Below are 26,086 nucleotides of genomic sequence, written 5' to 3'. Positions count from 1 at the left end.
TTCCCCCCCCCCCAACAACTGGGTGTGATGGCTTTTTCTCTCCAAGGATGAGCCCTGGGAGAGGTCTGTGACTCTGCCTCTCCTTCCAGCCCATGGTCCTTCCTGCATCCCTCTGGGGACCCTTTCCTCCTGGGGCAGTTCTCATCCATCCAATGCTCGTTCTGTAAACACGCATACTGAGGCCTTGCTTCATGCAAAATTTTCTCTAAGGTGAAATCAGTTACACCTCTCCCATCCCCACCCCCACCAAATTTTAAATCATCAAAAGAGAAGGAGCTGGTTGTTTGAATCTCTGTCCCTCGGCGGGATGTCCTAGATCGGTCCTGTGGCCAGACCATTGGCATATTCCCTGCCATCCTTCTACTGAGAGGCTTGCTCTCAATTTCTATATCCATCTACCCTTTTTATCAAGATGATGAGCACAATAAATATTTGTTGATAAATGAGTACATAATGAAAATGTCCCACCTACAGAGGAACTCTAATTGAGCCCTTTGAAACAAAACAATAAACAACCTGATTGAAAAATGGGCCAAGAACTTAAATAGGTACTTCTCCAAAGAAGTTACACGAAAGGCTAGTAAGCACAAAGAGAAAGGCTAGCATCACCCATCATCATGGAAATGCAGACCAAAAACCACAATGAGATACCGCTTCATCCACACCAGGATGGCTGTAATCAAAAAGGATTGGAGTGGAGAAGTTGGAACCCTCGTATGTTGCAAGCAGAGAGTAAAATGGTGCAGTCACTTAGAAAACAGTTGGCAGTTTCTTAAACATACAGAGTTACTGTATGACCCCGAATTCCACTTCTGAGTCTGTACTCAACAGAAATGAAAGTGTATGTCCACACAACGTGTACACACACGTGTTTGAGGCAGTAGTATTTGTGGTAGCCAAAAAGTGGAGACAGCCCAAACACCCGTCAGTGATGAATGGGTGAACGAAATGCGGTCCATCCAAACAATAGAATTTTATAAGCCATAAAGAAGACTGAAGCATGGACCCATCCTACCACATGGACAAGCCTTGAAAACATTGTGCTAGGTGGAAAAAGCCAGGCACAAGGGACCACACACTGTATCATTCCACTTACACGAAATGTCTAGAACAGGCAAATCCATAAGGACAGAACATAGATTAGTGGTTGCCAGGGGCCACTGTAGAGGAAGGGCTGGAGAGTGATTCCTGGTGGGTATAGGGTCTCTTTTCTGGGATAATGAAAATGTTCTAAAATTGATTGTGGTGATGGTTGCACAACTTTTTACGTGCCTCCATGCCCTAAGACATTGAATTGTGAACTTCAAATTGGCAAATTGGACGGTATGTGTATGATCTCTTAATAAAGCAGTTTAAAAAAACCCTCAATATTAAAAAACAAAAACTGTCCGGTTAGAAAATGGGCAAAAGACATGAACAGACATTTCTCCAAAGAGGATACACAGATGGCAAATAATCACATGAACGGATGTCTCGTGTCCTTTCGAAATTCAAATTAAAACGGCCATGAGATCTCATTCTACACTGATCAGAATGGCTAAAATAAAAAATAACAAAAACGCTGTGCTGACAAGCATGAGGAGAAACTGGGTCCCTCCCACACTGCTGGGGGGTACAGACACTCAGGAAAATGGTTTGGCAGTTCCTTTGAAACATGATGTTAGACTTTACCATATTCCCAGTGATTGTTCTCTTGGGAAACCTAGAGAAGGGAAGATGTACATTCACATAGAAACGTGTACACAAATGTCCACAACAGCTTTGCGCATAATAACTAAAAACTGGAGGGGCTTCTCGTGGCTCTGTGCACCTGCCTTCAGCTCAGGTCATGATCTGGGGGTCCTGGAATTCAGTCGGGCTCCCTGCTCAGCGGGAGACTGCTTCTCCCTCTCCTTGTGCCCACACTCATGCACACTCACATGCTTGCTCTCTCTCTCTCTCTCTCTGTGTCAAATAAATAAAATCTTTAAAAAAATAACTAAAAACTGGAAACTGGGTGAATGGCCAAGCAAACTGGCCTGGCTGGCCCGAAAAATAGTCCTCAGCAGTGAAAAGGAACAGGCTGGTTCACTCAGCAACTTGGAAGACCCGGAGGAAATTATGCTAAGTGGAAAAAGCCAGTGTCAATTGAACGGAATTTCTTTAAAGAAAGAAAGAAAGAAAGAAAGAAAGATCTACTAGTTTTCTGGTCTTTGTGACTTCCTTGACATTGAGGCTGTAAATGGTAGCAGCCAGCCGGTGTGCAAGGATGTGGCATCTCTATGCTGTCCCATTTCAGCGTTGGTGGTGAGTCGTCAGGTAAAAGATTTCCTTTTCCCGAAGCAGAAGCGATATCTTGTCATCGTTACCTGTTGTCACCTCTGGGCCAGGTGTGACCGATGGGGACCCCTTCTCCTGTCTTACATTTTGAGTGAGAAATGCATTAGACAGGGCCTGGCATGTGCCCACCGAGGCTGCAGCTGAGGACCCCAGAGACCATCCAGCGGGGAGCTCGCTGCTGGCGCTTGTCCATGGTGACCGGTTGGAACCAGCATCTTTGTTGTGGGGGTTCCCTAGCTGGGCTCTGGCCACAGTTCCCTTGGGCGGCAGCCAAGGGCAGAGCGCCCACCAGGCATTCCTGAGGCTCTTTCTGAAGAGGCTCTTTCTGGCTTCGCAGAGTAAGGGACAGCGTGGTCCCCTCAGTGTTGGGGGCCATGGGGGCCTTGTAGGCTGTGCCTGGCAGGGCTGTGAGTGGCCTCTGAAGTGGCCTCAGCTGAGAGGACACTGGCAACCAATCAGCTTTAGAGAAAAGTTTACAGAGAATTTTAGAAGATTAGAGAAAAATGTAGAGACACTTGACAGTTTCTTTGCCTACTGAAATCATAGATGCCAATTATAAAAAATCCCAGAAAAACATACTACAGGCAGTGAAATTCAGTCTACTCTTGGTGTATGGGTTTTTTTTTTTTAATAATGGCTTTACTGAGAGTTATTTATTAATATATTCAATATCCTACAATTTACCCACTTAGGGTGCTCTGTCCGAAGGGTTTTGGTGCCTTCATAGCGGTCTATCCCTCACCATAGGTCCGAGAACATTTGTACTTAATGCTATGAGTTGTACCCATAAGGCGGTTAAAAAGCTAAATTGTGTTAAGAGGGATCCTCGTCCACAGGGAAAGAGCATGAGCGAGCACCTGGAGGGTGGAATGTGGACTGTGTTGATGGGACCAAGTGAGGAAAATCCCCTCCCCCCTCCCCCACCCACCCCCCTCTCACCTCCACCAAGGGACAAGTTTTCTACTGAGGAGCCATAGAAAGTAATGTCAAGCAAAGCCACAAAAATCCTTCCATCTCCAGCCCTACCTCACACCATGGCTAGCTTACTGTTTGTTTGTTTTTAAGATTTTATTTATTTATTTGTCAGAGAGAGAGAGAGAGAGAGAGAGAGAGAGCACAAGCTGGGGGAGCTGCAGGCACAGGGAGAGGGAGAAGCAGGTTCCCCCCTGAGTAAGGAGCCTGACTCAGGGCTCGATCCCACGCCCTTGGGATCATGACCTGAGGCAAAAGCAGACACTTCACTGACTGAGCCACCCAGGCATCCCTCGGCTTGCTTGTTTAAAGTTAGGGTTTAGTAATCCTGTACCCTCGCTGGCTGACTGTGCTGTGAACCCTTCTGGAAGCTACGGTGGATGGGTTTTGCTTTTGAGCGGGCACATGAGTTTCCCAGGGCCACTGTGACAAAGTCACACAGGCTGGGTGGCCTAAAGCAACACACTGATTCTTGCAGTTGTAGAGGCCGGAAATCTGGAATCGAGGTGTGGCGCGGGGTGGGTTCTGTCTGCAGATCAAGGAGGATCTGTTCCACCCTCTCTCCCAGCTGCTGGTGACAACCAGCACTCTGGTGTTGCTTGGCCTACAGAGGCCTCACTCCAGTCTGCCTGTGTCCTTACATGGCTTCCCCTGTGTGTGTGTGTGTGTCTCCCATGTCTTCATGTTTTTATAAGGACACCATTCATGGAATGTAGGGTTCACCCCAATCCAGTCTGACCGCACGTTCACTGGGTGACTTCCGCAAAGATCCTGTTTCCAAATGAGGTCACATTCACACGTACCAGGGGTTAGGACTTCATCATATCTTTGGGGAGAATGCAGTTCAACCTGTAATAGGGGGCTACTTTATTATCCCTGTTTTACAGCTGAAGAAACCCAGGGACAGAGAGGATAGATAACAAGACGATGGAGGCATGCTCACACTCGGGCCACTGGGCCCAGGCACCCACACCAAGCCACCAGGCCGGAACTGCACAGAACCCAGGGCAGTCCTGGGAGCGCAGCCCGCCCATCACTCATGGGGACAAAGGATTGTCCCCTACCGATGTGCGTTAGCCCAGGCTCCAGAATGGTGGAAGGCTGTCTGTGAAGGTTTCCCCAAGTCTGAGGGGTCCCTATGGACTGCATGCAGTGGAAGGCCTAAGGTCCCCACCCAAGTGCCCCCAGGCCTCTGCCCTCTGGCGTCTCCCTCCCAGATGACTACACGTTGTGCTGGGTCCTGGGGGAGACTCAGATTTGGGCCACACCCTGGCCCTGGCAAGCGCGAGCTCCCCCAGCTAGTCCGTGGGGTGATGGGAAGCTGTTGCCACCATCTGTGTATGGATAGCGTGGAAGATGTGGAGGGTACCTGGGGCTGGGGCAGAAGAGGTCAAGGCAAGTAGAAACCAAGAGCTTTCACTGTGGCTCACAATTTTATAGATCCGCAAGTTTAACAGTACAAAGTTGACTGGGCCACTATGTCTACACCCGTGCTGGGCCCTGGGCCCAAATAAGGAATGAGCTCTGGTGCCTGCACCCCAGCTGCTGCCCAGCAAGGTGACGGTTGGTAAACTGAGGCTAAGGGAAGTATGGCTTCACAGAAAGGACCTGGAGGCACAGAAGGGGGGGCGTGGCTGACTTTATCTTAAAGCTACTACTGAGCCTGCCCTCCCAGTGTGCTAGGCTTGGCTTCCTGCGGGCGTCACTACCAACTCTGCCTTCAGGGATCCCACTTTATAGACGGAGCTCTCCCTACCTCTCGAGGCTACAGGATGTCTTTTTGGCCCCAGGCTCCCTATTCCCTCGCTTCTTGAGAAAGTCAGCGATGTACCAAATGCCAGCACTAGGTGGCGCTGTGGACTGCCCCACCGCTATTCACAGAGAATGGTCATTCCTGGGACTGACATTTCTGACTCTTCCGAGTACCACGGGTCCTATAATCTACTTAGCATTTTTCTTTAAACTCCCTTTTAAAGTGTTTATAGCTATCCTAATGGGAAATCATTATTTCTTTGCCATAAATAGATGATGAATGTGAACTTCTTTTAAAAAAATCATGTTAACTGTTGAGCACAGTGTCTAGTATGTTGAAAGAAGGCAAATATAAAAATAAAGCTGTTGGAACAAAACATTTCAGTTCGTGTGTGCCCCTCTCGCAGAGCACCAATGCAGCAAAACACTGTCCTGGGCTCTGAAAACAGGACAGCTTGCTGTCAGCGAGATGCAGAGGTGTTTAGGGTGGGAAGGGCTTCCTCCTTTTGCAGCTGGAGGAGCTGAGCTCCTGGTTGGAGCCAGGCTTGGGACCCAGGTCCCACCTTCCCTTCTACCGCATGGATGAGAGAAGAACCTGAGGAAACTAGAACTGAAATGTGACACACTCAGTTTTTCGGTACTTCTGATGCCAAAGACCGTTCACTGTGGGCGTCCCCTGTTGGGCATATGGTGCCCTAGGGTGACAGGCGTCGTGAGGGTGGATGGCAGCCAAGATGGGCAGTGGACCTCAACCAACTCGCGTAGCTTCTCTGGGCCCCTTGCCCTGAGGGTCCCGAGCAGAGTGTGGCACCATGTTCCCCTTTCAGGCACAGTCCAGCACCCTGCCTGCCCCTCCGACGAGCCATATCCACCATGGGATGGGATCTTGACCAAATGCATTGGTCCCTCTTTGTTGTCAGAGTTGGAAAGTATTGGGGTCACCCTCACTCTTGGGTTACCCATGCAGCCGAATCAAGGAAGGTTCTCATAGGCCCAAGCATTCTTGGGAGAAGGGCCAGTGGCCCTGGGCTGGCATTGCTGTATTTCCTGGAGGCCAAGACTGATCTGGGCAACTTGCCTCCTGCTGGTGCTTCGCAGCTCCCTGTCAGGCCGAGACAACCCTGATCCATTAGATGTTTGATTCTGCTCGTACAATCTAGAGTTGTCTGTGTCGTTTTGCCCCCAAATGATGACTGTAGATTAAAGACAACACCAACTGCTGTAATAATCCCCCGAAATCTCAGTGGAATAACACCATAGAAGGTCGGTTCCCACTCCCCTGTGGTCAGATTGGCAGCCGATATGTATGAAGCTGCAGATGCCAGGCCCTGTAGCAGGTGCCGGGACCCACCGTGAAGATGGCAGTCACGGCCCCCGACCCTCAGAGAGCCTCCTCTCTGGCAGGAACATTCACCCAAGGCTTTTGTCATCTCTCCACAGTATTGTACTTAGAAGGCTCGGTTCTTGTGTTTGAGGACATCTTCAGACTGATCGCATTCTACTGTGTCAGTAGGTGAGTATGCCTGACCCACAGAGGGGCATCAGGGTGCAACAGACGTCCCTGCACCCTGGGGTGGGGGCGAGGGTCCTGGGGAGGCCTCCAGAAGGAAAAGTGCAGCCCAGAGGGTGCAGAGAGGGGACAGTCCCTGGCTTTGCCCTGGTAACCATGAGGGGAGGAGTGGGCTCTGAGGCTCCCTTGGGCTGGCCTCGCAGGACCCCACCCCCATCACCCCCTGCCCCCTGGCTCACTGCCCCTCACCCCAGCTTCCAGGACGCCCTGGAGCCCCGTGCTGACCTGACCCACCCTGTTGCAGGGGTGGCAGATGGCACTTCCTGTGGGGACAACAGGAAGGGCAGATACCCTTCAGTGGGACAGAGCCTGTGATTCTGAGGTCACTGCTGGGTGGGGTGGGTGCCTGGTCACCACCTTCAGAGCTGCTCTGTTTACTCAGAACTGGTTTCAGGTCAACAGGAACGTAAAAATACATCTTCGCACCGTCATGGCTTAAGCTGCAGGGCCTTGACAAGGAGGGCAGGACAGAGTGTCTCGGGGTTCGGGGCTCCAGGCCCACATCTCTGTGCTGCGGAAAGACCCATCCTTGCTGCCGCTCAATGAAAACCGTGCTCATCCCAGAAGAGCCCTCCCGCCTAGTGGGCCCCTCCTGGGCTCCGGCGGGCAGGAATGGTGATGCTGGCAATGGTAGCTGTCAGCCATGGCCACCTGTCGGGAGCTCGCGGGTACCCGGTGCTGAGCTGTCCATTACCTTCATAAATCTGTCAGACAGTTCCCATTTCACAGATGAGAAAGCTGAGACTAAGAGAAGGAACTTGCTCAGGTGGCGCAGCTGGTTAAAGGCAGGGTGGAGATTCAAGGTACGTAAAGCTCCGAGGTCTGTGAGCTTTGCTACGACCTCCCCACTGTGTGCCTCTCAGGCTAATTCGGACGACCTAGCATGTTCCTCTGGGCGTGCCAGGCAAAGCCCCCGAGCCCCCCGGGGCCATGGTATACTTTGACATGCCAAACTCTCAGGCGGACAGGCCCGTCCCGGTTCTGAGAGGTTCTTATCTCAGACGGGCATGTCCAGCATGGTGCTGGACACAGGCCAGGTGCTTTGAATGAATAAATAAACAATGACATAATCCCCGAGCCCACAGCTTGAGCTCATTACCTCATCTCTCTGAGACGCAACTTCCTCTTCTGTGAAATGGGGGTGCTGATGCCCGTTAGAGGGGTGCTGGAGAAGGGGAGGATAAAGACACAGCACACTGCCCATCAGCCAGAAGGTGTCCTAGTTCCATTTCCGCTGGGGGCAGTAATTTTGTCTGTCCGGGGAGATCTGGATCCCTAGCTACCAAGCTCACATCGTCACCTCCCAACCGTCCGGGCTCCGGCGGCTCTCTGTGTTCCAGAGAAGCCGGTACCTGTTTGTCCGCCCTCCACTGCTCTGGGAACCACAAGGAGATCACAGGGCACAGAGCCCATATGTTTGGGTGTCAACCTGCTGTAATTGGCGACAGCGCCAAGGCCATGTGTCAGGGGTGCGGTGCTGTGGAAGAACCCCAGTTTAGGAGCTGGAGACCGTCACCTGGCTCTCACCTGGCCTATCCTGCCTGTGGTGGCCTCACCTGTCAAAGGGATGATAGAGAAGGTGCAACACAGCGCCAGAGCGCTCATTGGAGGAATTCGCTTCTCCCCCAATCCTGCACCGCCACGCCCCCCAGCCCACAACATCCCGCCCCCCCACGCGCAGGAAGCTACAAGTTCCGCTTCCGGGAGCTCCCCCGAATGCTCCAGGCTGGAGGGTAGTCTGGTGTAAGGACTAGAGAGGCTTCCCAGACCATCCTGGGTCCCATATCGCCCAGGAGGCCAGTGAAAAATACAGACTCCTGCCCCCACCCAACCCCGAGACTGATTCAGCAGCTCTGGGATGGGGCACAGTAATAGCTTAGCCGAGAGCTGCTCTTATGGGCAAGAGTTGAGAGGACTTGCCACCCCCACAAGGAGAGCACAGTGGGGAGGAAGGGGGAGCAGGATGGGGCAGGCAGAGAAGCCCAGCAAGGACGCGATTGCAGGAGGCATCCCAGCCTCAGCAGGACCCCAGAGGCTTCCCTGAGCATAGGCGAGACCTCGGGGTCATCTACCAAAAGCCAATGGGGCTGGGCTTTTGTGCCCCCAAAGTGGAGGCATTTGTGGCTCCCCCTGGGGCTGGTGGGACCGGCCGTGAGGCTCCAGCATGCCATGACAAGCCACTGAGGGCCTCAAGTGCCAGCCCTCGGGAGCAGGCCACACTGAGGCTGCGCTGGGGGTGGGGGGCGGGGGCGGCAGGCGGGCAGAGCCGGTGACAGGCATCTATGGGTCCGGGTGGGATGGCAGCAGCGACGTTGCAGACCAGTTCCCACTGACTCGATGTCTGTGCTGCTGAGTCGGCTAGGTCTACGCTCTGCCCACAGAGTCCTTTCTAACCCCTACTGTGGCCTTGTGGGATAGGTGTTCTCACCTGGAGACCCACTCCAGGGACAGATGCCTCCTGCCCCCAGGTTGTGCTGGGGGTCCAACCTGAAGATCCCTGCAAGGGCTTGCCAGAGGGCCTGGCGTGTGTTCTTACAGAGAGGGAAACTGAGGCTGGGGATGTCTCTAGCTCGGGTCGCACAGCTGAGTTCTCAGCCAATTTGACCCAAGCTTGTCTGGACTCCTGAGCCCCAGGTACTTCTTCCCATCCCCCCCCCCTCCCCTGTACAGGCCTGGGGGTGAGAGGGTGTGTGTGCTGCTCCCCTTCAGTTCTCCCCTTCCATTAATGGGAGGGTCTGGGCCTTCTTGTAGAAGAGGTGACATCAGAGGCCAGGCAAGGAAGGGTAGGAAGAGAATTCTAGGTAATGGAAACAGCACAGGCAAAAACTTGGCAGTGGGAAGCTTGGGCATGGCTGCGGGGGGAGAACCAGACACATGGGTGGGGATGAGAGGGGAGACCTTGAATGCCATTCCCAGGAGCTGTGGTGACGTCAGTGTGCACTGTAGCAGAGCTGCAGAGCTGCGGTAGGAGGTGGAATAGAGGCAGGGGGAGAGAGGAGACCAGTCCGGGGCCACAGCAGCCATGCAGGCACTATGAGGAGGCCCCCGCCTCTGCAACAGTTGGAGGAACTGAGCAGGGTAGAGACAGCCACTGCAGAGAGGAGTAAGGGAGCAGAGGAGCCAAGGAGATGTTGGGGCTCCTTTCCAGAGCAACAGAGGCATGAACACACTTGGTCATTTCTGGAACACTTCGTACAAACCAGGAACACTACTAAGCCCCTTTGAAGGATTGTGAGGACAAATTCTCAGCACTCCCAGGAGTCAGTAGCCTTGTGAACTGGGTGGCCGTTAGCCTCTGGGCAGGGTTGCTGAGCCCTCAGGGGAAGAGAGAACTGGCATAAACTAGATAGTATCATTGGTATGTGGTGTTTTTCAATCCTTGGTAACAGTCCAAGAGGGAGTGGAGAATAACACGGAAGTTATCTGGTTTGGTCTTTGTCCCCATTCCTGACACAAAGCTCCTAAAACCCTTTGGGATTTCCCAAGTGATAGGGTGGGTTTTGTTGGTCCTAATGAGCCCCCTTCAGTGCTCCCTGAGTTTGTGCTAAGAGCTGACCCAGGCAGGGCCCCTAGGTGGCCTCAGGAGGGGCTGGTGACAGGGAGACCCCTGGTTTGGAGGACTGGAACTTTCAGCCCCACCCACCGACCTCCCACTCCTATGACCCTAGAGGGGGTATAACATCCGTCTGTTGGATCATGACGGCTGTCCTTTTTTTTTTTTTTCCTTAAGATTTTATTTACTTATTTGAGAGGGAGCGAGAGCAAGGATACAAAAGCAGGGGGTGGGACAGAAGGAGAGGCTATCCAAGCAGACTCCCCACTGAGCATGGAGCCTAACATGGGGCTTGATCTCATGACCCATGAGATCAGATCTGAGCCGAAACCCAAGAGTCGGATGCCTAACCGACTGAGTCACCCAGGCGCCCCATGACTGCTCTCCTTTTAAACGAAAAATTAAACTAGACTGATAAATATCAGAATGTGTCTCGTGTAAGTTGGAATAAGTCTTGTTTTGTTAAACTCTTGCACTAGTTACGCATGATTTTCTATGAGTGTGTGAGAGAGCGTGTGTGCACACACACTGCCTCATGATGCCAGATGTGGTTCTAACTGGCAGTCATGGTCAAAAAAGACACTGGTGGAAAGACACTGGCTAGAACTGAGACCTCTAGGGAAGGACATGTCCCACCCCAAGAGGTTATACAGTTGACTCACCAGCGTGTGCGGGGGGACATGTTAGAACATTCATTCAGATTCCATTGGAGCATTATTCCATTTTTTAAATTTCTCTTTTTATGAATGCTTTTTAATGGACTTAATAGTCCATGATGTCAGGAAAATACAAGAATAAGAATACATATTCTCCTGAGTATGAGTATATATATGTATGGGAATCTATGTGTGAGAATATATGTCTGTATATATATGAGATTGTAAGTATGACACACACACACACTCACACAGGCACACACACATATGTGCGCACACACGCACACACCTGGAGAGGTGCTTAATTTTTAGGGTTACCGATAGCCCTTGCTTTTGGGGCCTCTGATTCCCATCCCAGGCTGTGTCCATCAGGATCCTCATGAGAGCTGGTGAAAAATAGGGATCCCTGGCCCAACCCCAGACCCAATCCTGGGAACCTATGTGCCTAGTTCTGGGAATCTGCATTTTTAGCAGCTCCCCCATGGGATTCTGATCTGTAATAAATTAAGTAATACAAAGGTATTAATACCTACCCATAAGGGTGCTCTGTTATAGTGATAGCTGATTACTGTATATCAGTATACAGTACTTGGGGTGCTTGGGGGGTGCTTAGGGGTGCAGTCAGTTGACTGCGTCCGACTCTTGACTTCAGGTCAGGTCATGATCCCGGGGTCCTGGGATCGAGCCCCGTGTGGGGGCTCCCTGCTCAGCGGGGAGTCTGCTTCTCCCTCTGCCTCTGCCCCTCCCCCTGCAAAACAAATAAATAAATCTTAAGAAAAAATAGTAATACTGTCATGTGACATAAGGCCTGCAAACACCCAGTCCAGTGCCTGGGCACCTACTAGTTGCCCAGCAAACACCCCCTCCCGTGGGTACTTCTCCTTGGATCAGAAGAGGTGGCCCCTGGGTGAAGGGGTGCATTGGCTGTTGTGGCAGGGAGCGGGGACAGATGAAATCCTTGCACATAACCAGGTCACGGAGGAGGAGGTGGTCCATGGTGGCACAGCCTCAGAGGCTCTGTGGAATCGAAGTAGATGCCGTCGCCTGGGATGCGCCGAGAGGTGGGAATGAGCAAGGCACACGCACTCTAAGCAAATGAGCGTGCCTTCTGGGGAGGCAGCCGGGAGGCCCCTGAGTGCGAGGGAAGGGTGTGCAGTGGGCAGAATGGAGGAGCTGGCGCGCGAGGCAGAGTGGGGGCCAGGAAGGCCCTGGAAGGCCCTGGATGCGTGGGTCCCGGGTTGGCGCTGGCCCCCTGCCATCCCGGCAGCATCTCGACCAACAGAGGAGGTGGCTGAGAGAGTGTGGGAGACTGCCCTGGGGGCTGTGGGGTGGACCCCGGAGGAGCTGAGGGACTCTGCTGCCCATGGCAACATACACAGAGACCCAGGAGCCACTGGAAACCCGGCTGGCAGGCCAGACAGCCACCCAGGTAAACTGAGGCAACACGGGACTGCATGGTACCATCCTGCCAAGTTAGAGATTGGGGTAGTGGTGGCCTGAGGTGGGAATGAGTGCTGAGAGCGCAGTCTGGGTCGGGGCCTGAGGCGCCCCGAGGGGCTGACTGGTAGCCTTCACTGGGGAAGTCTGACTGGGTGCTCTCTGCCCATCTCCGTGTGGAGCAGCAGTGGGTAGCAGGCAGGAGGGGCTGGGTTCCTCCACCCAGAAGGGCACCGTTAGAGGAAGCTACCTGGGCTTCCCACGATACAGGAAAACAAGCGACCAGGGAGAAGAGTCTCCCATTTCTGCGGGTCCCTCAGGACTGGCCCGGGACTGCGTCTGACTGGTTGCTTCCTCATCCACAGGGCTCAGCCCCTCAGCCCCAGGGAAGTTTCTGGTCTGCCTAGAGGCCCCAGCAGCCAGCGGAGGGCCAGGGAACGGACACAAGGGTCCTTCTCCCTGACATGACCTCTGGCCTTTCCTGTCTCCACAGAGACTTGTTGCCTTTCACGCTGAGGCTGCCCCAGGCCATCCTGGAGGCCAGCAGCTTCACAGACCTCGAGACCATCTCCAGCCTGGGCCTGGGTAAGTCCCCTCCGAGGTTCAGGGCAGGGGCAGGGCTTTAGGATGCAACGACCAGAGGGGCACAGGGGCAGCCCCTCAGGCTGAGTCCCAGCTCCTGTGGGACCTCCCGTCTTGCTCCCCAGGCTGCCAAGGCCCGGTAGCCTGGAGAGTCTCCCAGTTTTCAAAAGGGCACCTTTTACAACCGCCCATAAGGTCTGACGCACAGCCTTGTGGGGTCCGGGGGAGCCAGGGCCGGTCAGCACAGGCTGACCCCACTGCCAGGATGAGACTGTGGGAAAGCCTGAGCCAAACGCCCGGGCCTTCGTCCACTGACCAGGGCTGGGCACCAGCACGACCCCAGCCCTGGCTCCAGGCCCACCCTTGCCAGAAGCAAGGGCGACAGGAACATGGCTGTGAACAAGATGTGGGGTGAGGGACCGCGCAGCCCCAGTGACCTCTCCCCTCAGGTCTGAAGTGGCATAATGACACTTTCAGGGCTTCGTACTTGCTTGGCATTGTCTTTGTGTCGTCCTCGTGTCCCCATTTTCAAGATTCAAAAGCACTGAGCACCGTGGAGAAGTGTGTCCAGAGTGGGCCAGGCAGGAAAGCACAGAGCTGGGATGTGTGCCGGGGCCTTTCTGACCCTGAGCAGGGCCTCCCCGCTGGCCCTCGGCAACACCTCATGACCTTCTCCGTTCTGCCGCAGTCAGGGCCCGGTTTGAGGCCAAGTCAGCAGGGAGCGGGAGATGCATGGGCTCGGTCTGGGGAGGTTTACTTCTGACAGGAGGGGTCTGTGTGCCTGAGGCCTTGAACGCCGTGGGGTTCAGGCCATGTTGTGTGCTGGTCTCAGCCTATCAGGGCCTGGTGTTGTGGTTGGACCAGCCCTCGGGGTTCTTAGTATGTTTGCAAGATGCCCAACGTTTGCAACAACCATTGGGAGACTGAACCAATAAAGGTTTATTGCTCGCACGAGCTGGAAACTACATAGCACCCCTGGGGCCCCACAGTGAGGTCATGGGGAGAGCGCTCATGCATGGTTTTGGAACGTGGGTAAGGTCCAGAGCCAACGGCCAAGAAAGCATTCTTGAGACGTCTTTGGTGCAAAAAAGTGGTTTTATTAAAGCACGGGGACAGGACCCTTGGGCCGATAAGGGCTGCTGCACTAGGGATGTGAGAAGTAACAATTACATACTTGGGAGTTGGAGGAGGGAAGGACAAAGGGAGGCATCCCAAAGGACTTTCACATGCTGCGGAAGACTCTTAGGATCCTGGGGGCCCAGCTGTTATCAAGCTAAAGTTGTTTTTCCTTCTAGTAAGGCACTAACATTAAGATAGGTGGGAGCTCCCAGGAGGGATGTCACGTTCTGCCTATCTCAGGCCCTTGTCCTCGGGCTACAGGTCATAAAGAAATTTAACTTTGTTTCCGTTCCCTTCTGCCTCAGTTTCCCACATCACTCATGGAAGAAACGGGGAGGTTAGGGCTCCAGGAAATTCTGTGGGTCTCTGGAAGTTAGGCTGTTGATAGGAATGCATTTTCCTTGTAAATATCTAAGACCTTGGTAAACGAAGGGAGACTTCCGTCCTGCAGGACTGTGATCTCTATCCGTGAACCATTTGTTTTCCCTTCCCTTAGCTTTAGGGCAGCTGGGAGTGCCTGAGGAAAGTCTCACATAGCCCACCTGGGAGTGCAGGGGTGGGGTGGGTGGGGGGCAGGGGTGTCAGCCTGTGCTTTGCCCTCAGTTGCCTTCTGCTCGCTCTTCACGTGGGCTTGGGGTTCTGCTTTTATTGGGGCTGATGGGGGGAATCTGGGGTTTCACACGCTCACTCAGTTGAATTGAAAACACGGGGGACAGGAATTTAGTATGCTGGAAGAGAAAACAGGTGGCCCAAAGGGTCGGTTATCTAAATCAACCAAGATCGCTAACGCAGAGGAGCCTCCGTGGAGGAAGGCAGCCAGGATGTTTAGGGCTGTTTGGTCTTGTGACTAGTGTTGGTATTGAAGGTATTGAAGGTTGCCTCTTTGAAATGCAGGCCTCAGCCATCAAAGCTTAAGTCAGCACTTGCATTGCAAAAAGGAAAAAAGACTGGGAGGGATTACACAACAGGCAGGTGTTCCTGGACTGACCTTCACCTATAGCACTGATATGAAATATGCAAGACAAAGAAAATATGCCCAGGCCCCCCCACCACACACACACACACACACACACACACACTAGGCATTGCACATCTCTCATTGTTGTACACCAGGGGTTCTCCTGATAAAGAACTGAAACCCACTCGAACCAGCATAGATTAAAAGGGGACTTAGGGAAGGGACACTGGGGAATCTCCAAGAAACAGAGCAAAAGGTCCCACCTCCCTGCCTCCCCCAACTGCCCGCCACTGTTCCCCTTGGCCTCCACCAACACGCCCCCTCCCCCCCGCCCCTGCTCACGCTGGCCCCGCCCCACCTGCTGACCTTGCCCTTGGAGTAAGTTGTGAGGCTCTGTGTCTCTTATCAGTAGTGTCTACAGCTTACTCTGGCATTCTCCCCACTTTTTACAAAAAGAGCAGAATGTAATGAATAATAAATATCCAAATCGTCGCAAAGCCTGGGTGCTCGGGCAGGGATAATGTTGCTGAAACAGAGCTATATCTTTGTAGGGTCAGCACCACGTGATAACCCAGAAGGGTTGCTCATGGCCCATGAGCTGACCTCAGAAGGTCCAGGTTTGGCCTTAGGCCAGCGTTGGGGAGAGCAGGTTGTAGAAACGTCATCCTGGGGCCACAGAACTCACACAGGCAGCAACCCAGCACGAAATGACTGAAGTTACAGTCGATTCTAAGTGCTGGAGGAACGTAGAGAAAACAACGGTAAATAAGGGTTAGATTTGCAGAGGGTCTCAGACACGTTGGAGGTATAAATATGCTTAACATGTTTAAAAACATGTTTGGGGAAAGCACCTGTTCTCTTCCAAGCTTTTCCCAGTTTGCATGGAATTTGCTTTTTCCTTTACATTCTACAGTGAGAGTTCTCCTAGTTACTAAACACCCATCGACCACCCAAGTGTGAATGACACCTCAGGAGTCCAACTGCCCATCCTTGGGATGCCACAAAAATACGAATTCACGGAACTCGTTGGACTTTCAAGCTGTTTCCATGGTATCTGGAATACTTTGCTGCATTTACTCATCCCCTCTCTGTCTGCTGCTAGTTTGGGGCTCCCCAAGCATGAAGCCTTCATCACCTTGGCCCTCAGAGCCAATGGCCCAGTACCTGGCCCGACCCAGGCCCACTGAGGGTTGTAGGAGCAGACACCTGGCAAGAGGCATCCCCAGCTGAGTTGCTGGACGCTGCCAGGCCGGTGACACATCCCCCTCAGTCCGGGGACAGCACAGAGGCAGGGAAGACACGGCTGCTCAGGGAATCTCCAGCAGCTGAGCTGAGGCTTGGCGTGGTGCCCACGGGCCTGGGTGTACGTGCGCACACCACCCCCCACTCTGCTTTGCCAATCACTAGCATTGCATGACTGGGTTCCGCTTCTCCCCTGGCCTTGGCATTCTGCAGGCTGCAGAGAAAGTTACCTACTTCCCTTTTTTTTTTTTTTTTCCTAGTATAAAGGCTGCCACTATGGTTCCCTGACAGGCTCCCAGACCCTAGGATGTAGCTTCTCGGTCCCAGCTTCCCCCATCCCTCAGAGTGGCATTGGCTTTGAAGCTGCCCTAGCGGAGTGTAACCACGAGGCTTATCTTAGGGGCGGGGGAGCAGTTCCTAGTCACCCAGGCCCTGGACCCATTGCTCTGAGCCCCCTTGTCTGTGCTGATCCTGCCAGAGTCCACATGCAAGTGGTGGAAAATGTGCTCTTTTTTTTTTTTTTTTTTTTTTTTTTTTTTTTTCTGTGCGTGATGGCCGCACCTTGCTACGCTGAGCCAGGCTGTGGGGCCGGCCGGAGCTCCTCGGCCCTCTTTTTGCCCTCCTCCTCCTATTTTCTTATCTCTTCTTGCCTATAGCCGTCCTCCCCTAGTTCAGGTTAGTCCCACGTTACCATCAAAATGAACCTTGCCTACGTGCCCCTGCTCAGAAGCCCGCCTGCCTGTCCACTCTGGCAAAGCGCATGCACTTGTGTGAGCCCGGGGGCTGAGCTCCTGCTCTGTGCCAGGAATGCCTCGGTTCTGCCAATATTCACACCCTGGAGGCGGCGGGAGGGAGGCAGACAGAACCCCAGAATTTCAGTCCCGGTGCTAGTCACATGGGTCAGGGTGTGCCCCAGAGCTGGGGTTGCGGGGGACACAGAGGAGTATACGGGAGGTCTGGACGGGTCAGGAAGGCTCCACCAAACAGGTTCCATCTGACCTGGGTGGTAAGGGGTGTTAAGAGTTTGCCAGGTGGAGAGGGTAGAAAAAGGAGTCCAAGCAGAGGGAACGGCATTTGCAAGACCTTAAGGTGGGACAGCCCCGTGACATGTTCAGGAAGGAGTGAGTAGGGTAACTGCTCCGCAAGTGAAGCTGGAAAAGATGTGCAGGTCCAGATCCCACGGGCCTTGAACGCCGGGCTAAAAGGTCGGCAGTGATTCAGTTCCGAACAAAGAGCAACCAAGGGTCTGCTCTGTGCGCAGCATCGTGTCACAAGGAGACTGGGTGGAGGTGGGGGCAGGCTAAGGCCGGGGTCTAAGTGAGCAGTGAGAATGTCCAGGTGTAGGCAGACAGTTCCGTTCATCATCTGCCCATTACTTCATCTTTACCCAAAGGAAGGTCTTAAGAGAACCTGGAGGGGAGCGTCAGTGGCCTCGGCTCACACATGGGGCTGCTGCCAGTTCACCTTTGAGTCGGACTGGCTTCTCCTTGCTGGAATACTTCCCAGGAGACAACTTGTACTGGTGCCGTGTAGATGGGGCACACGGGGCTTTCGGTGCTCAACCCTTGGGGCCAGAACATCTGTGTGCTTAGCGTGAAGTTCCCGGGAGAGTGGGTCAGTCATGCAGAGGTCAGTAGCTGCCCCAGAGAGCAAATGCAGGGCCCAGACCATCTGAAAACCAGCTTGCTCTGGCCGTGAGAGAGCCTGAGGGTCCCCTCGCATGTCGGGCTCCCTACGTCCTCTGGCGGTGGCTGTGAGGCACACGGAACTTTGTGAATGGGGAACAGTTTCTGTGAACAGTTATCATCCCTGTCATTATGGAAACAGCTGGCCAGCTGCCACAGGTTGTCCCACACAGGGTCTCTGCCCAGGCCAGGGCTGAACAGGGAGCCCCTTTCTCCTCCCTGGAAGGGACTCATGTTCCAGGGTGGGCAGTGTACACACACTCACTTTCAGTCAGTGTCCCAGCAGCCTCATTGTCGTGGATTGTACCTTGCTCCCCATGACTGGAGTTGCCACCCCCTGGCCGACCAGGTGGCAAAGGCCCACCTCCCTGGGCGTGCCTGTCTCAGGGCAGGCACACAATGGCTGCCATCCGCCATCTTATCATGTTCCCTTTCTTTCAATGTCTAGAGCCTGTGCTGTTCTTACCACATCCCCAGTTCTGAGGCGCACACCACACTGTAGCTCCGACCCTGGGAGAGCAACTCAGATGGGAAGTGTTGCAAGTTCCTATGAAGGAAGACACAGAACCCCAGGGGCTGAGCACACAGGCTTTAGATCTAGTCTGACTGGGTTCAAATCCCGGTTCCTCCACTCACCAACCTGGGACCTTGGGCAGGTTGTTTAATCAGTCTGGGTCTCTAATCTTCATGTCTTCTGGGGACAATATTAGGACTTACATCAAAGGCCTGTGGTAGGGGTCAATGAAATGACCCATGTAAAGCAAGTTGCCTACACAGCCAGAATGCAATGCGTGTTTGCTCCTGACGTTATTTTTGGCAGTTTTCTTAGTGACGAATCCCTCCCAGAAGTAAGGAGCTCGGGATGAGAGGCTAGAGGCCTGGCCCCATGGTTAGCAAGGGACTCTGCGATATCAGTGTCTAAAATTAAGAGGCTGAGGAGACTGACATCCCCACCGCTTTCCAGGGGAATCTGCTGGAGTGAGCCCATGGGGGCCTAGACACCATCTGAAATGATTCACAAAACTTGGCACCCTTTTTGGAAGATGCTGAGCTAGATCCTCGATAGTACTTGTTACCCAGAGGTCAGGAACTCAAGAATTCCAGAGCTAGCCAGCCACCTGTGCCCTCACAGCTGGGATGTCCCATGCCCCTTACCCAGAACATGCCTGGTGCTGACCAACCTCGTCTGGGGACGGACAGGCCTGCGTCAGTGGCCATAGCCGTGGGCCGTCTATGAGGGATGGGTCAGGAGAAAGGCCTGTGCTAGAACTGAGAGCCAGCAGTGCAGCCCCCCCACCCCCCACTTTCTGACCCCCACACACACACTCACACTTACACACACACACACACACACGCATACACACACACGGAGGGCATGGAACGTTTGCCTGTTTTAACATAGAGATTCATAGTCCGAGGCATTTCGCCTCAGGGCCAGTGTTCCCCATTTGGATGGTCAGGTCTGAGCTCACGGGCCACAATGCATACTTCGTTCCTCCTACACACAACCACCGTAGTGGCCAAAATGGGACCAAAGCACCTCCCCCATGAGGACCTCTATTCTAGAGATGACCAGAGATGGAACCCTGGAAACGTCAAGTCACCTGCCCCATGACACCCAGCCGGTCAGCTGCAGAACCCCTTGCCTTCTGTTCCCCCAACCTATGCCTGCACCCCAAGCCATCGGTGCCCTCCTGGTGGGCTCTCACGTGCCAAGGGCAGAGCTGGAGCTCTGCCTGTCACCACCAGGTCCCAGCCCCACCTCCACAGAGCCCCACCTCCGCAGAGCCCGGGAACAATCAAACGGGGCTTCCCCCTCTCGAGGCAGGAAGTGGTGGGAGAGGTTTAAAGCAGCTCAAGAGGGGAAACAGCCCTCAGAGCAGTGAAGCAAACACTGGGACCAGCCCTGCCCCCAGCCCGCCCACAAACGCCACCCTCCACCCCGCCCCAGCAGGCAGCATTGGGGGGCCTGGCTTTGGGACTGATCGGCCTCTTCTTCTCTTGTCTCTACAGGCTTCTGGGACTCCTCGCTAAACCCCCAGCGAGGTGGTGGGAGCCCCGCGGAGCCCCCAAGAGACCCAGCCCCCGGAGCACCCTCAGCCTCCAGCCTCAGGTCCACGGCCCATTACGAGAACTGCTCGTGTGAAATTGAGCTGTCCATAGGAAATGACCGCCTGTGGTTTGTGAATCCGATTTTCATTGAGGACTGTGGGGGCAGTGCCCTGCCTGCCGACCAGCCACCCCCTGGAAGCTGCCCCTTGCGCCTGTTGCCTCCCACCTCCTTTGCTACCTCACCCACCTCCAAGTGGGCCCCTCGCCGCCCAGCACCCCCTCCCCCAGCACCCCCGCTCCAACCCTCCAGCCCCCTCCGGCCTCCTCCACCTCCCACTCCTATTCTGGCCTTTCCTTTGCCCAGTCCCCCACCAGTGACTGCTCCCCCACCTCCAGAGGCCTTTCCTCCCGCACCCCCGGCATCCGCCCCCCACCTGGCACCCCATGCCCCAGGCCCCCCCAACCACCCAAGCCAGCCACCCATGGCAGCCTGCGAGAGGCTTTCACGCCCCCCTACAGGCTTGGGCCCGCTCAGGGAGGAAGAGATGAAGCCAGGGGCAGGCCCCGGCCCCTCGAAGCAGACCCCTGCCCCTCCAGCACCCGTGAAGAAGACCCTTCCTGCCGCTCCTCCCAGACGCCGCATCTCTGAGAAGGTCTCCCTGGAGGACCAGAGCGGAGGGAAGGTGGACAGGGGGATGCCTGCAGAGGGGGACCAGCTGGGTCTTCCCAGGTCACCCCCACTCGGCCCGCCTCCCCAAGGGACCTCAGACAGTCCTGGGGACAGGCCTGAGGGGACCACAGAGCAAGGTCAGGAAGCAGCGGCCAAAACCAGTGATCCAGGCAGCATGCCAGAGCCTCCGAGAAAGATCCGACAACCCCCAATCCCGCCCCCCAGGAGGAAACGGATCTCCCGGCAGCTGGCTTCAGGCCTTCCCAGCCCCTTGGAGAGCACCGAGTCCTCCGAGAAGGAGGAAGCCCCCGAGAAGCCTGCACCAGGTCCCCCCAGAGAAGGCCAGAGCCCTGCCTCCCAAGCCAGGACTCCTGGCACCCGGCCCCAGAGTGCGGCCGAGTTCAAGGGCTCCCTGGCCTCCCTGTCGGACAGCTTGGGAGTGCCCGCCTCGGCCACAGACCAGGACTCCTACTCAACCAGCAGCACGGAGGAGGAGCTGGAGCCGTTCGGCGGCGGCTCCGGGGGGAAGAAGAAGCCGTCGGTGATCCTGGGCAAGGCACGCCACCGCCTGAGCCTGGTGAGCTTCACCAATGTCTTCCACGCGTTCCTGTCCAACAACCGCAAGCTCTACAAGAAGGTGGTGGAGCTGGCGCAGGACAAGACCTCGTACTTCGGCAGCCTGGTCCAGGACTACAAGGTGTACAGCCTGGAAATGATGGCGCGCCAGACCTCCAGCACCGAGATGCTGCAGGAGATCCGCACCATGATGACCCAGCTCAAGAGTTACCTGCTGCAGAGCACCGAGCTCAGGGCCCTAGTGGACCCCGCCCTGCACCCCGAGGAGGAGATAGGTCAGTCCCGGGCCGGGGGGGTGGAGGAGGGATGATTCTGGATGGTCCCCCCATCCCCCACCTTCTACAAACTGACCCCTCTACTGATTGGCTTCTTACCGACGAGTTCTGCCCCTGGGCCCATAAGCCCGTGGAAGAAACTCAAGTACAGGTGTGGCCTCCCCCCTGACCCCCTCCTGCCCAGGATGCTACTGATTTCCTTAGGGGAGACAGTCAAGGCAGAAGTATTACTGTGTGTAGCTGCAGAGGGCTCTCAGCCATCTCTGCAGCTCCTGGGACTCAGACCACCGCCCCCCCCCCTCCATCCAGAGGGCACAGGCCACAGCCACCTCCTGCCCCTGCACTTCAGAGATGAGAAAAATGGGCCCTGCCACAGGAAAGGACTTGGTCAAGGTCACGCAGGAGTCAGGCATGGGGGATGCTCACCGTGAGTCCCTGCCTTCGGGTCACCACACCTCTAGCTTCCGAGGCTCCGAGGGCCAGTGGGGTCACGCTGCGGGCCAGGAAGGACGGGCAGGAGTGGGCTGAAGCAGACAAGGGCAGCAGCATGTCCTCTGTTGCAGAGGCTGGAGAAGCCAAGGGGAAGAAGGAGGGGGTAGAATGAGGACCTGGGACGGGGGGGGCAGCACCAAAAGCGGACATGGGTCAAGCCCAAGCCTGCATGGCAAGGGAGCGTTACCTGGATCTCTACTGAGACTCAATCATGACAGCATGGGCCCCTCCCTTACCCCCCAGAAGTAGGGCAGCTCAGGGGTCTCCCTATATAGATAAGACATGCGCCCTCCTCTGGGGATGGGATAGAGCCAAAAAGACTTCCCAAGAACATTTCCCTACTGTCAACCCAAGGGTACAAGTATCGCCATTGTGTCAGGCAGGCGGGGTTCAAATTCTTGTTCAGCCCCCACCTAGCTGGGACCCACACCATCAGAGCCTGAGTTGGGACGTCTGTAGAGTGGGGATAATGGTGTGTATGTTGCAGACTTGCCATGAGATCAAAGCCAACTAAATCCTGTTCCGCTAGCAGATCAGAATGCCTCTTGGATTAGATGACATTCAAACAGGAAAGGAAGAGATCCTGTATGTAAATGTAGCTGTGGAGTGACTTCTCCAGGGAAAGGGCATAGCAAGCACAAAGGCCGTGAGGCAGGAGCAGAGCAGCAGGGAGGCCAGGATGGCTGGAGCAGCATGAACACAGGGGCACAGGCAAGGTGATAAGTAAGAACAGACTACAAGGGTGGGAGGAGCGGGTTGGGGGGGGCCAGGGTACTTTATAAGCCACGGGGAACACTCTGGCTTCTACTGTGCATGAGGTGAGAGCCACTGGAGAGTTCTGAGCACAGGAATGTCGGAATCAAACATGCCGTAACAGGCTTATGCTGGTTGTTGTTCTGAGAATAAATGAAAAAGGGCCAGGGCAAGAGACTACTCCTATAACTCGGGGAAAAGAGGATGGCAGCCCAGGTTAAGGTGGTGGCCATGGAAATGGTAGGAAGTCAGATTCTGGTTATACTGTATTCTTGAGCCTTGAGGCAAGTGGATTTGAGAATTCAAAGAGACACATTAAGAATAATTCTACAAAACATTTCCTAGCCCCCCCCCCCGGGCCCTCCATATACAACTGCACAGGTTGTGTACTGCACAACTCCCATGTAAATAGCGCCCTTTGAAGTTATGCATTGGTCGGGAGCCCTGTGAGAGTTTCATCAGTTCCAGGCCCTGTGAAAAGCATGAGGATACAGTGTTTCAGTCCCAGAGGGCTCCTGTACCCTTGTCTTTGCAGTGTGGCTTTCTGCTGAATGTACTACAAGGGTCTCCTGTGTCAGAACTTCGAGGGGTAGCTGCTGGGGTACTGAGTTTTTCCTACCAGGGACCAGGAGATGGGGACAGCCACACTGTTGGGCACCAAAGCCGGGTGGCTGTGTTCCTCACCCTCCCGCTCTTACCGCCGCCTACAGAAGCGATTGTGGAGTCGGCCTTGTACAAGTGTGTGTTAAAGCCCTTGAAAGAAGCCATCAACTCGTGCCTGCGTGAGATCCACGGCAAGGATGGCTCGCTGCAGCAGCTCAAGGAGAACCAGCTGGTGATCCTGGCCACCACCACCACTGACCTGGGTGTGACAACCAGCGTGCCGGAGGTGCCCGTCATGGAGAAGATCCTGCAGAAGTTCACCAGCATGCACAAGGCCTACTCGCCCGAGAAGAAGATCTCCATCCTACTTAAGACCTGTAAGCTCATCTACGACTCCATGGCCCTCGGCAACCCAGGTAGGTAGGCAGCCAGAGGAGCCTGGGCTGGGGGCTCTCTCTAGGAACAGCAATATTGTATGGGCCTGGGACCCCTCCCCAGCAAGGATTCCGGAGCCTTTGGAAGGCACGAGAGAACGCTTTCCAGGTTCCGAGGCCTGTTGGGGCAGGACGGGGCATGGTGGGGCGGAATCCCTGGGCACCTCTTAGGGGTTACCTGGGGATCAGGTGGAGAGCCATGAGTAGCTTCCACATGGGAGGAGAGCCAGGAAGCCAAGCACGCTGCGTTCGTTTGTGTTGATTAGGAGAAAGTTCTCTATGAGTATATTTGGGCCACTATAACAAGTGTCACAAAGCAGGTGGCTGAAACAACATCGTCTCACACTTCTGGAGGCTGGGAGTGGGAGAGCAAGGTGTCATAGGGTCGTGCTCCCTCTGAAGGCTCGAGGGGAGGCTGTGTTCTAGGCCTCTCTCCCAGATTCTGGTAGTTCCTTGGCTTGTGGCAACACTGTGGCGTTCTCTTGTGTGTGTGTGTGTGTGTGTGTGTGTGTGTGTGCAAACTTCCCACTTTTCGAGGCCGTCAGGCATATTGGATGAGGGCCCCTCCCTGCTCCAGTATGACCTCATCCTAACTGTGATGTCATCCTAACTGATGACGTCCACAGTGACCCTGTTTCCAAATAAGGTCACATTCCCAGGAACCAAGAGTTCAGACTTCAACTTAAGAATTTCAGAGGGACCGGGACGCCTGGGTGGCTCAGTTGGTTGGACGATGCCTTCCGCTCAGGTCATGATCCCGGAGTCCCGGGATCGAGTCCCGCATCGGGCTCCCAGCTCCACGGGGAGTCTGCTTCTCCCTCTGACCTTCTCCTCGCTCATGCTCTCTCTCAAATAAATAAATAAAATCTTAAAAAAAAAAAAAAAAAGAATTTCAGAGGGACAAAAATCAATGTATAATGGCCACTCCAATCAGTTCACATTTTTTATTGCTCAGCAGGAGGTGTGGCAGTGATGCTGATGGGGGGTGGGGAGCATACCTAACCTTGCCTGCACCTGAACTTGCCTGGGCCTGACCTTGTCCGGGCTGTCTCGTGGGGCCGTGGCCAGAGGGGCTTGTTTGGAGGCTGGCTGGGCTAGGAGGGCCTTGCTCGAATGTTGGGTGGTTGCTTGGCTCTTGATGGGCCAGGAATATGGGTTACGGAGCCACACATTTCTTTTTCTCCAGCAGGTTAGCCTGGACCTGTACCCATGGCTGTTGTTGGGATCCAAGGCCTCCCTGGCGCAATGCCACTCAGATGTATTTCGCTGGTGTGTTTACTCACAAGACCAGCCCAGATTCGAGGGACAAGGAACTAACCTTGCTTGATGGGAAGAGCTGTGAATTAACATAGCAAAGGGCACAGATGTAGGGAAGGGAATTATTGGGACCATTCATAATCAGTTTACCACAACACTCCTCTAGGCAGACAAGAATGGGCATGACAGCACCATGGGGCACATCTTAGTGCACAACTTAGTGAGCAGAATGGTGGCTGGATTTCGTGCCCTGATCACCTCTTCACCTGGATGCCCTTGTTTAGTGAGCAACCTGTGTGACTGTACATGACAGCCGTGGTAATGGAGAGTGGAAAGATTGTGACGTTTGCCACACAGACTTGGGTTTCAATTCCTGATCTGTAGCTTACTATCTGTGTGACCTCGAATGATTTACTTAACCCCTAAAGCCCAGTTTCCTCACCCAAAGAAGCTGTTTTACAAAGGGAACACTCAGACCCCTAATGGTTCAGAAGCCATACTCAGTCACTTCTGAATATTAGAAGCAACATATGTAAAATGCCCACCTCATTGCACAGTACATGGTAGGCCCAGCCAATGCTGGCTGTTTTAAGCTAGGATTCTCTCCATCTGCCTTGGAGAAGAGCAGGCCCGTTTGGCCATAGGCCAGCAAAAAGCAATTGAGGGAATTAAGCAATTCCCTCCCCCAGGAAAGCTCCCTCACAGACCTGGTACAGTCCACAATTCCAAGTGGGAGTTACCCTTTTGGGCTACACGGACCTGCATCTGGTCGCAATCTTGGAAGGAGAATTGTTCCCTGAAAGCAGATCCCATGTCAAGTTAGAACTTCTCATTCACCATTTAGCAGAATGTTGGAAATGGATTGGGAGAGAGAGCCTTGTAGTGGAGACGGGATGGGGAAGGGAGATTTCATTATCCTGGGGCAGGTGTCAGGCTTTGAGACGCTGGGTCTTATGCGGTCTGGAGCCCAGAGAGCCGTCTAGCATGTGAACTCCACCGCCAAGTATATTCCTTTAAAACCGCCAAGGAAGTAAGATGAGGGGCAGCAAGAGCCTGCAGAACCCCAGGCTCTCACAACACTCTCATCCCCAGGGGTGTGGAGACCTGGGGTGGCGCAGGGAGTGCCTCC

The 26,086-nt window shown here is 54.4% G+C and overlaps 1 protein-coding gene across 1 annotated transcript in view; it reads left to right on the top strand.

Annotated features, from left to right (window-relative positions):
- The window catches only part of LOC111148708 (Ras and Rab interactor 3), a 117,340-nt gene that overhangs the window by 66,706 nt on the left and 24,548 nt on the right, over positions 1 to 26,086 (top strand). The window contains exons 4-7 of the mRNA XM_022505502.1: positions 6,484 to 6,556; positions 12,753 to 12,844; positions 19,859 to 21,418; positions 23,374 to 23,682. Of these exons, the coding sequence (XP_022361210.1) occupies positions 6,484 to 6,556; positions 12,753 to 12,844; positions 19,859 to 21,418; positions 23,374 to 23,682 (2,034 nt within the window). The remainder of the gene's footprint in view (positions 1 to 6,483; positions 6,557 to 12,752; positions 12,845 to 19,858; positions 21,419 to 23,373; positions 23,683 to 26,086) is intronic.

This window comes from Enhydra lutris, unplaced genomic scaffold (genome assembly GCF_002288905.1).
Source record: "Enhydra lutris kenyoni isolate GAN:26980312 unplaced genomic scaffold, ASM228890v2 scaffoldscaffold20, whole genome shotgun sequence".
Taxonomy (NCBI): Eukaryota; Metazoa; Chordata; class Mammalia; order Carnivora; family Mustelidae; genus Enhydra; species Enhydra lutris.
This window is presented reverse-complemented; position numbering and strand designations above follow the sequence as displayed.